This window comes from Typopeltis vanoorti, chromosome 21, assembly GCF_054136105.1.
Source record: "Typopeltis vanoorti isolate ZY-2024b chromosome 21, IOZ_Tvanoo_1.0, whole genome shotgun sequence".
In the NCBI taxonomy this organism is placed as follows: domain Eukaryota; kingdom Metazoa; phylum Arthropoda; class Arachnida; order Uropygi; family Thelyphonidae; genus Typopeltis; species Typopeltis vanoorti.
In genome coordinates, this window is record NC_143569.1 from 46,645,535 (window position 1) to 46,657,976 (window position 12,442).

General features: G+C 37.4%; 1 protein-coding gene across 1 annotated transcript in view; it reads left to right on the plus strand.

Annotated features, from left to right (window-relative positions):
• LOC150094826 (succinate--CoA ligase [ADP-forming] subunit beta, mitochondrial-like) overlaps nucleotides 1–12,442 on the plus strand; it is a 169,085-nt gene that overhangs the window by 45,612 nt on the left and 111,031 nt on the right. The window contains exon 4 of the mRNA XM_090411583.1: nucleotides 10,717–10,879. Within this exon, the coding sequence (XP_090267709.1) occupies nucleotides 10,717–10,879 (163 nt within the window). The remainder of the gene's footprint in view (nucleotides 1–10,716; nucleotides 10,880–12,442) is intronic.

Genomic DNA, 12,442 nt, shown 5'->3' on the forward strand with positions numbered 1-12,442 from the left:
AGATTAATAGGAAACTGCCTATTAGTGGGTTCTGGAGCAGAAGACTTCTACAAGCATCTCATAGACCAAGGGTAAAAAGAATTGCCAAATATTTACCTTGCCCAAATCTTTGGGCAAGGTAAACTCTTCTACTCTTAATGTATGCTGAAAAATTGATCTGAAGCAGTTTATGATTTCATGGAATTCTATAATATCTATGGCAAAGCAAAATTAGCCAAAGATGTCAGGCAGGAAGATTTGAAAAGATTTAAGAACAAGATATTGAGGACTTGACTATATCATATGACAGAGTTGACTAGGCTATATCTCTCCCAACAGCTGACACTATTTAGCTCCAATAAAAAAAGAATGTATATTGCTTCATCTTATACCACTAGCATATACTGAAAGATCTAGGCATACAAAAGGCAGTTGTATGCTAGAGATGGACTGCATCTTAACATGGAAGGACATAAGCCATTGAAGAAGTTATTGTTTTCTGAACAGGTTGAAGTTATTGGGCAGGGAAACTAATATTGAAAAGGTTGAGTGTAAGAGAGAGAAACTTTAGCACTGTTTGTGTATTTATTGATCCTTATAGGCTGAATAAATTGCAGAAGAGAGGGGATAAAAATCGGCATGGGACTACGGTAGTTAGTGACTTATATATCAGTTCTAAAGCCGGTACAAGATCTAGAGGGAATCTGCAAATTTTGTATACCAATGCTAGAAGCATTCGAAATAAGAGAGAAGAATTTTTGGCATTAGTCAGTGAAATCTCACCAAAAGTTGTAGGCATTAGTGAAACTTGGCTGTCAGCAGAAGATGTGGTCACTGGAATTGAATGTGATGGGTACAGTATTTTCAGGGAGGATAGAGAAGATAGAACAGGAGGAGGAGTACTGTTGATGATAGCTGATGTGTTGCAGCCAAAGAAAGTAGTATATCATGATGATAGACATGTGAATGAGAGTTCATTTGAGGCAGTCTGGTGCGAAATAGTGACCAACGCAACCAAATATACAGTTGGATGCTGCTATAGGCCAGGGAGTACGGGGGGAGATATTGAATTCATGCATCAGCAACTTAGTGCAATGAGTGAAGGCTTGGTGATTATTATGGGGGATTTTAATTACGGTGATATCAATTGGAAGGAGGAAATATCACGTAGCACAAAGGAAATGGAATTCATACATCTTCTACGAGATAATTACTTGAAACAGCACGTAACTGAAGGGACACGTGGTGTGAGAGTGTTGGACCTGGTTATTGGTTCAGAGGTTATATGCATAAGTAAGGTGTCCTCGTTACCTCCAGTTGGTGAAAGCGATCATGTGGTATTGACTTGGGAGGTTGCAAAATCTGTGGATTTTTCTATTAAGAAGGGGTATGTACGGAACTACAGGTTAGGCAATTATAACAAGCTTCGGAGTGAGCTTGCAGCCATCCCATGGCAGAACATATTGCAAGGGAAAGATGTTAGCAGTGCTTGGGATAAAATCAGCGGGTATCTGAGGAAAGCAATATCAGATTGTGTCCCCATGGTTAGGAGGTCAAACAAGGCAGGCATTAGATGGATGAGCAGTAGTATCAAGCTTGAACTGCAAAAAAAGAAAATGTTATGGAGAATTTACAAGGAGAAAGGCGATCAGGACACCCATGAGCAGTACAAGGCTCAAGCTAGGAAGGTTACCAGCATAGTAAGAAAAGCTAAATCAGATTATGAGAAGACCTTAGCCAAAGAGATCAAGGGTAATCCCAAAGAGTTCTTCTGCTCGGGTGTTGCGTGAATGTGCAAATGAATTGTCAACCCCTCTCACCTGGATATTTAACTTAAGTTTGAACTCTGGTATGGTCCCTAGGGAGTGGAAGTTAGGCAAAGTGGTTCCTTTGCATAAAGGTGGCTCTAAAACTGCAGTATTGAATTACAGACCAATCACCATCTCAGGAGTAGTGGTAAAAGTATTGGAAAAGTTGGTTAAAGACAAAATTCAAGAATGGGTGGATCAGGATATGATACTCTATAGAGGCCAACATGGTTTTGTTAAAGGTAGATCCTGCCTTAGCAATCTATTAACTATTCATAATAGGATAACATCCGAGTTGGACAAAGGAACTGGCTACACAGTGGTACTTCTGGATTTTGCTAAGACTTTTGACAGGATACCCCATAGAACACTGTTACGCAAATTGGAGCAGATGGGAATGGATATTAAATTGGTGATATGGATAGGAGAATGGCTCAGGGAGAGATACCATAAGGTGGTGTATGGAGGAGCCGAGTCCAGAATGAGGCAGGTGACCAGTGGTGTGCCTCAGGGCTCTGTGCTTGGGCCAATGTTGTTTAATTTGTATATAAATGATATAGGAAATGGCTTAAAGGGAGATATTCAGTTGTTTGCTGATGATGCAAAGTTGTGTAGTGCAATAAAAAATCAAGCTGATGTTGAAAGTTTGCAGGAGGATTTAAATAAGCTGGTAAAATGGGCAAAAGAAAATGGATGTCAGTTCAATGTGGAAAAGTGTAAAGTCATGCATTTTGGGATTAAAAGATTACCAGCTGTGTACTACATCGATGGAAAGGTACTCCAAGAGATTGATGAGGCTAGGGACTTAGGGGTATTGGTAGATAGGGAGATGAAGTTCAGAGGACACATTGCTAAGGTGTCCAAGATTGCACATAGGATTACTTGGTTGTTGAGGAACACACTGACATCCAGAGATAAAGAGGTTATTATTCCCCTTTATAAAGCATTGATACTTCCACATTTGGATTACTGTGCTCAGGTCTGGTCACCTGGATTCCTTGGAGATGAGGAGGCTGTGGAGAGGGTTCAGAGAAGAGTGACCAAGTTGGTGAGTGATATAAAAAATGCTCCCTACATTGATAGATTGAGAGCTTGTGGATTGCAGAGATTGGTTGATAGGCGAAGAAGAGGGGATATGATAGAAACATTCAAATTACTAAAAGGTTTTTATAGGATTGATGCAGGGGAAATGTTTCAGCTGTATGAAAGTGATGGAAGAACAAGAGGTCATCTCTGGAAATTAAAGAAGAGTGTGGTTAACAAAGGTGTCAGAACAAGGTTTTTTGCCTGGAGGGTGGTGAATGAGTGGAATTCATTGCCTGACTTAGTTGTGAGCTCTTCGTCTGTAAATGAATTCAAGAAGAGATATGACAGATATTGTTTTGCTAGTTTGGGTCTCCCGCAATGAGTCTACTGACTCCATGGAGATACCCGTAATAATAATAATAATCTAAAATGGCAGTTGATCCTATAAAGTATTTCTTCTAAAAAATATCATTTAATGGAGAGGAGAATGGGTAAAAACAGAAATATAATTTGTCTATCATAATTTACTTGATAGCCAAGTGAAATAACTTTCTACAACTATCACTACAACTATAGGGTTCAAAATATCATCGTATAGTGAATCACTGCCTTTTTTTAAATTTTTTTTATAGTTTCACTTATAGATGCATGTAATGCTTTAATAACATTTTAAGCAGTCATATAAGTGCATAAACGATGTAAATAAAGCATTTATTTACATCCAAGTCAAGTGCCTTTGGCTAGAAAATGATAGTGTACCACATGTTCCCATAGGTTAGAAATTGTTTGCCAGACAAGCATCTTTCAGTGTTCTAAGAAATAGAAATCACTGAATACAAGATCAGAAGTGTGCACTGTTTGGTCCAGAATGTTCCACTTGTGTGCATGTATATTTGACAGTGTTTGCAGCATAGCATTATCCTGCAACATGATGACACCTTAACAATGGTGACATGAGGCATTTGCAAGAAATTGCTAACATAAGTTATAGCAGACATTCTTGAGAATATCAGTGCTAATAAATGCAGTTCTTTTGTCATTTCCACAAAAAAAAAAAATCTTGCTTTATTTCCTTTTACCTTTGATAATACTCTGACTTCTATGCAAAATCAAATTTCTCTTATTGTGCTGACTTGCATCTCTAGCATTTCCTGGTGCAAGGACAGCATATCTGTATTTTCTTCAACCATTAAACAACTTGGAAGTCAAATAGGGTATAGATTCTGCTCAAGAGACACCACTCCGACTGCTTTTTAATCATTTGGGATAGTGCACCAATAACCTGCCTAAAATATATGGTGCTATCATACCCAGAAGAAAGAAATTTGCTATGTAGATGTACCTTCTCTCACAAACTTGCTTGTGTCACTTTTTTTTCTGTGAATTTTTTCTTTCTGCCTTATACCTCTTTTTGTAGGTCTTGCATGTCGCTGTACTGTCTGCCATTATTCCTTCACACGCTTTTAGGTATGTGGAAACTGTTCAGCATCCATTAACTGTACATCCATAATTAATTAATTATTATGATGATATAATGGCTGTAAGTCCCATATGGGCAGGTGTTTCACCATCTTAAAAGTTTATTTTTCACTTGGTTAGAGTATAATAAATTTAGTTTAATCCTTTATCCAAGTGTGAGCAAACAAAGTTTGCGCCTGAAAGTATCTTCAGGACTGGGGTAAGGTGATACAAGGTACTTGGGTAAGTTGGGTAAAGGTTGTACCACCTTACCCCAGTCCTGAAGATACTTTCAGGCGCAAACTTTGTTTGCTCACACTTGAATAAAGGATTAAACTAAATTTATTATGTTTCACCATCTTGTTAAACCAATATATTGTTATTATGATTGTACCCTCCATGGAGTCAGCAGACTCATTGTGGGAGGTTCATACAACCGACAACATAATTATCATACCGAATCTTAAAATCCTTAACACTCTTTGCGGTAACAACATATTCTGGTAATGCATTCTATTCACTGACAATTCTCCATGTTAAAAAAAATCTGCTCCTCACACCCCTGTTAACCACACTCTCGCTTTCTACTGTTTTTATAATCTCATCTGGATTAATCTGATAAAATCCTCTCACTAACTTAAATGTATCTATCATATCACCTCTTTTCCTGCTATCCACCAAACTGCAATCCACATTTTTTCAACCTCTCTCTATAGCCAGCAGTCCAGTCCTGATATTGCCTTAGTCGCTCACCTCTGGATCCTCTCCAGTGTCTCCTCATCACGCTGAAAATCAGGTGACCAGATTTGAGCACAGTAGTCCAAGTGTAATCTGACCAGTGCTTTATAAAGTGGCACAACTACTTCCTTATCCCTCTTTATCCTTCCCTACATGTTAGAGTGCTTCTTATCGTAGCAGCACTACAATGTGCAGCTTTTGCAACACTAGCAATATGCTCTCTAAATTTTATTCATATTTCCGAATTTAGGGACACAAAACACGTGTTGAAATGATTATTTTACTTATTAACATCAAATTGTTATCAAAATAATAATTTGATGTTTCGACCCCTGTATTGAGGTCATCACCAGAAGGATACATGTGTATAGGGAACCAACATTTTTTCAACCTCTCTCTATAGCCAGCAGTCCAAAGTCCTGATATTGTTTTAGTCGCTCACCTCTGGACCCTCTCTAATGTCTCCTCATCATGCTGAAAACTAGCTGACCAGATTTAAGCACAGTTGTGGTTTCCTATACACATGTATCCTTTTGATGGTGACCTCAATACAGGAGTCGAAACGTCAAATTGTTATTTTATTAATAATAAGTAAAATAATCATTTCAACACGTGTCTTTTGTGTCCCTAAATTCGGAAATATGAATGCTGATTACCATGTAATAACCTTAAAAGAAAGACTAAACTTTAGTCTATTGTCAGTTATCACTCCCAAATCTCATCCACTTCCTGCAGTATGGCACCATTGATATAGTACACAGTCTTATATTTCTGCACTCCAAAATGCAACACCTTGCAATTCTCATAATACTGGCCTCCCTTCTGTATATTGCACCACATCATTTACACTAGTATGATATATGCTGATAAAGTGCTTGTTTAATAATTCTGCTATATCCTTTGCAATTGTTATTCTGCTAGCATGACTATCCACTGGTGTCACCCTACCATAATTATTCTTTCTCTTGCTTGCCATATAACAGAAAAATTCCTTTGAGTTAATCTCCCATACTGCACCTTTTCTTTCTTTACCATGCTCATCACTTTTCTAGCCTGCCTGCACTTTATGCTCTTCATGAATCTGATCACCACCACCAGCTGTTTTGTACCTTCTCCATAGCATTTTCTTTTCCAACACAGCTTGCTTGATTTCACTGTTCATCTATTTCATTCCTACTTTACTCGCTTAACCCTTGGTATGCAGTTATACATTGCTTTTATTAGATACTGTCTTGTGAGTTTCCATGCATTGTCAACATCATTTCCACTCAGCTTATATACTGATGCTAACTGACTACAGAGGTTCTTATCTATTTGCAATAACCTTTTCTTGTTTCATCACTTCCCAAACAAACACCTCATGATCACTCTCACGAACTGGCAGCAGTGTCAACACCTCATTAACAACTACATCTTGTGAAGTTATCACCAAATCCCAAACATTAAAGCCTCTAGTTGCTTCAATCACGTGCTGCTTAAGATATTTATCTCTCAGAAATTCAACAAACTCACTCTCCTTGTTCCCATACACAATTGTAAAATTCGATGTGGTGAAATTTTGGTAAAATTTCCCAACACTGATTTTACAGAGGTCATAAATCATGTGGAAAGAATAAAATTGTAAATTATTGTAATTTAACAGACAAATACTGATTATAAACTTGTATAAGTAACCGATAAAAATAATAACAGAATTGTTCATAAATTATAAAATATTGCAAAAGTTCAAATTGTACATTACATTGATTTAATATTAAATTTTGATGTAAAATTGTAAGAGTAACAGAATGTTAAAAGTATTTCTGCCTCAAGTTAAGAGGATTAGACTAGATTATATGGGCGACTTGAAAGTTAACAAAGGTATTGAAGGTCATTCAGATGTGGAGATTTTGCTGCCAAAACTGTAGGTCAAGACAACAGTGATATCAAGATTTGGAGGTGGTCTCTGACCCTAAAACAAGGAACTTCTGAATAGTATAAAACAGGTCTTGAGAACCTCTAGGGGGTGCCTGGGGAGTTTTTTTCATCTTGCTGCAGTTCGTTGGCTCGCTCGGACTTCCCAGATTTTGTCGGAACGTGACTCCTAGGCACGGGGAAACCAGGAGAAGCAGATTATTCTTCGGAGATGTATTTTCGGTAATGGAACATGCCACGTGCAACCAGATACATGGTGCCTACAGTAGATCCAGAACCGACGGTGAGCTATGCCACAATTCCCGAAGAGGACTACAGCAGGACGACTGCCAAAAGCCGTTCAGCGAAAGTTGGTATGTAGGACAGAGGAAAGCAGTCAGCAGGACCGCCACAAATCTTCAAAGCTGGTAGGACTGTATATGTTTCTGCATATTTGTGAGTAGATTCTGTTGTATTAACACTGAGGTAATGGTTAAGAATTGTATATCCACTGAACGTAGCTTTGTTAAAGTAATTGTATAGTCGCTGTAAGAGATAATTAAGGCTGAAAGTTAACTAGTATATATTAGGAAGAATGTTAGCCCACAGTGTAAATTGTAACACTCAGATTTTGTAAAGCAAGTTATTTAAGCATTGTGAATAGTAGATCTAGATTCTAACGTTACGATTTTAGTTTAAATAGGCATCAGAAAGAAATTGTTCAATTGTATATTAGATTGCATAGTTTCTTAAGGTAAAATAAACATGTTTTGTTTGGTTAAAACTCTTGCCTGATCTTTGACCAATGCACTGTCTCATAAAAACAACTGAACCTGTGTGCTTAAATTAGAGAAATTGCCACGACTGACTAGTTAAGTAATTGTTTTAGAAAGTGATCTATTCTATAAGTGTTATAACTAATCTTCTTGTGCTATAAAATTAATTCAGGATGTTGCAGTCTAAAAATAATATAAATTTCACTGAATTACATAGTGTGGGAGATAGTTAACTGTGAGTTACCTATTCCATAGGCCTTCTCACTAACACTTGTAGAAAGTATAAAGGATTGTAAGTGGGATTAAGTTAATTGGATTAGATTAGAATAAGGTAAAAAGTACTTAACGGAGAGTCTGAAGTTAAAGTAGACTTAGGAAGGATAACGACTGAAAAAGGTAAAAAATAATACTAAAGGCGCAACAGCCAACATTGAAGAAAATAATTAACATAATAACATAACCCAAAATATTACAATGGCGCAACCAACATTAATTTATGCTATCTCCTCCTTCCATTCTATATTCTTGTAATTAAAGTCTCTCATCAAGATCACATGCTTTTCACATGCCCAACTAATTTGCCTAAACATTTTACGGTCAGTATTCTCTGCATTCCCTGGCCTATAACAGCATCCTATCAGATATACTAACCTTTTTATTTCAACTTCACACCACAGATTCAAATTCTGTGCATACACTATCAACTTGCACACTTTGTGGACACAATTCGTCTGCAATCATTAACAGTCCCCCCCCCCTTTTCACATTTCTGTCCTTCTATTTCTATTCCCGACATCACATCCTCCTCCTCAGACAACCAAGTTTCACTTATTCCAGTTATCTTTGGGCATACTGACTGAATCAATGCAACAAACTCAGCTCTCTTGTTTTGAATACTCCTTACATTTGTTACAAACATAACATTCCCCATGTCCTTGAGACCATTCTACCAGCACCAACATTCTCTATTCTAGCTGCTATACCACACCTCACTCTCTTTAGTCTGACAACTCCCATTTCCCTGATCCTGACTCTGATTTCCATTCCTACCTGTCTCATCCTCACCTTTATGCATTCCACCACCTTGTGCTGCTGCAACCACATCTTCAACCTCATATCTATCTTCTTCCAATATATTGCTGTTTATTATATAAATTTTAATTATGCTAACTGTATATTAGCATAATTATATATGTATATTAGCATAATTAAACTGTATATTAGCAATATAGCTGTTGATTATGATGTGTTTTTTTGTCTGTAAATTGTATGTTCTCTAACTGGTTTATCTATCAATTGAACAATTCAGATATAATTAAAAGACGTTTAGGTTATAGTTTTAGAATCTATATATAGAAAAATTACTGTGTATATATTTTGAGAAAAATAAGTCTGTAATACTTCTTTAAATAGATTTCTGCATATTCTATCATTGAATATAAAATAATCTAATTATACTATTAACCTATGTGCATTCTGTTTTAGGTTATTATATCTCCATTAGCTGGTTACTTTGTAGTACATCTGAGTGCTTCAGGACATAAAATAATGCATGCATATTCTGTTCTCTTTATTGATTGTATTTGATTGTGATGAAATTAGTGAAAATCGACAAATCAAGCATTTGTAGTGACCAGCATCTCCCCAAAGGCACAATAACTAAGGTAAAAAAAATAATAATAATAAAAAACATGAAATGTCATAGATATCAGCATTGCATAAATAAAACCAATGATTAAACTGAACCTGCCTTTCTGATTTTTTAACTTGGCAACTTAAAAGGCTTACTTGCTACAGATGAGCACTTTTTTCACGTGTATATGTGTGTGTCAGCTATCAGCTAACGCCTTTTTATTCCCGTATACGGGAGTAGGCGAGACCATTTAGCCCTATCTAACTTTTTGGAGACTGAGTGGGCAGTTCAATCTCCACTGGTACCCAATCAGAGACAGATGGCCCAAGGCTATCACTAATTAAGCGGTACGCAGTGAAGAGAGACGGCTCAAATGTGCCGCCATCTCGTGGTCCCTAACCCTAACACAATATATTTAATGTCTGAAATAATGTGGGTTCTACGGTCGATTTTCTTGAGTTTACAGGACGAAAAACCCGAGTTTCCGGGAGGAAAAACCTGCTTGCCCGTGCCAGAGATCGACTAACTCGGGAACCGGTCGAAAAAAGGCTTAGAAAAATTTCCTCTAGTCGCCGACTAGACTCGAAACCAAGTCTTCCTTCGTGCGGCCAATCGCGGCGGTGTGCAAACGCCACATCCGCTGAGCTACACAGGCTTATATATGTGTGTGTATATATTATTATTTTCTGAGACTTCCAGACAGTCAAGAACTCATCAAGAAAGACCATATATCACCAACACTAGCTGCCATACCCTCTCTTAAACTCATCCACACTCACTCACTGCTCTGTGAGGAAAAAATGTAGCTCTCTCACCTCTTTCTTAGCAGCACACAAACTTAACTTCCACAGATGCCCCATTTCTTCTCCCCCATCAACATAACGAAAAATCTCATTAGTTGTAACACCTTTTCAGACTGTTATATTATCCCCTCTTTCTCCCATTTACCAGTGTTTACAGTTTCACACTCTCAATCTGTCCTCAAAATATACACACACATATATATATACACACACACATGCACGCACATGTTCACACATAGTTACATACATAAACTTCTAAATGGCAGTAAGTTAATTTTTATACTAATTATGCTTAAAACAAAACTAGGCTTCACTCAGTACACATGGGATTGTTATCCTTTAAAGTATTATTAAAACAACAAATTATAAATTACTTTTTTATTATTTATCTTGAAATTTTACAACTTTTCCTCGTGCATTTATAACATACTGAACAATAAGTTTGTGGATACAGATGCACAGAAATACATACAAAATTTTGGATTCTCGTGATAGGTTCTCCTTAGTCTGATGTAAGCATTAGAAAATGGAAGTTTGTATAAGCTAGTGATATACATGAAATAGTTATATGCATTAATAAATACATTTGAATCCATTTTTAGGCCTGATGAAGCAAGTGATATTTCTAAACAGATGATTGGTTATAAATTAAAAACCAAACAGACAGGAGAAAAAGGACAGATATGCCAAGAAGTGATGGTTTCACAAAGACTTTATTCTAGGCGTGAATATTACTTTGCTATTATGATGGACAGAGACTTTCGTGTAAGTTAAAATAACTACTTTCATAACAAGTAATTTTTAATATGTAGATCTGTCAGCACATTGCTGATTTCATAGTACATGTTTTCTAACTCAGTTTGGTCGATGTTTGTTTTGATGTATGCTTTGATGTTAGGTTTGCTTTTATAAGTAGTGTCAGATAAAAATCATGCTACCTCCATTTGAGACTGATTGTAATGTCTTCTCAGACTCTCTAGTATGTGATGTGTGCAAAAACACAGTAACTTAAATTTGAACAGTTATAAGGCATAACATTAAATTCTAGGATGATGGATATGCTTTCGCCTTCATAATTTGTATTGACTTCATTATTATTATTATTATTCAGGCCTCCATGGAGTCTTTTGACTCGTCGTGGCAGGTCCTTCCTAGGAAACACAAAGTCTATCAAGACTCATCTTGGGAGGTCCCCTCTTAGGAAACAGTCTATCATACAACTCCTTAAACTCATTGACCGTTCTCACTCTCACCACTCGATCATTCCGTGGTTCAACCACCCTCCATGCAAAGAAACCACTTCTCACCCTCTTGCTCACAGTTTCCTTTCTTAACTTCCAGGGATGGCCCCTTGTCATCGCTCCTTCACGCTGTTTAACCAAGCAAAAGAATTCCCCAGTGTCAACCCTGTAACCACCTCTCAACAGTTTAAAAGTCTCAATCATATCACCTCTCCTTCTTCTATTTACCAAACTCTGCAGTCCACATTCCCTCAGCCAATCCTCATAACTAACATTACACAGTCCTGAAACCATCTTTGTTATCTGTCTTTGTACCCTTTCCACAGTTAATTTATTCCCTTCAAATCCTTGGGACCAGATCTGTGAGCAATAGTCTAAGTGTGGTCTGATCAGAGTCTTATACAACAGAACGAGAACTCTTTTATCTCTGCTGGTCAGTGTCCTTCTCATTATTGCAGCAACCCTCTGTGTTACCTTCACCACTTTTGCAACATGTCCCCTAAATTTCAGGTTTCTATCTATCATCAGCCCCTGTTCTCTTGTCTTCCCTAATTCCTCCAGTATAGCTCCTCCAATAGAGTATGCAGCATCCCATCAGTGTGTCCCCAACCTCAAGACCTTACATTTTGCTGCATTAAACAGAAGCCCCCACTCATTTTCCCATCTGTCTAGCTTATTCAAATCCTCTTCCAGGGCTACTACATCTGCACTATTACTAATAATCCTTCCCAGCTTCACATCATCCACAAACAACTGACTATCCCCTTGCAATCCACTGACAATGTCATTGATATGAAGGTTAAACAGTATAGGTCTCAGTACTGAGCCCTGTGGGACCCCACTTGTAACCCTGTGCCTCCTTGAAACTGCCCCACCATACACAACTCTCTGATACCTATCGGACAGCCAAGCCTGAATCCAATTGAGCAACCTGACATCCTGACCCATGTGCTGCAACTTAAATATCAGCTTATCTTGTGGCATCCTGTCAAACGCCTTTGCTAAATCCAAGAAAATGGTATATGCTTTTCTCTCATCTGCTGCTCTTGTAACTTCATTATAAAAGGCTAGCATATTACTAAAAGAA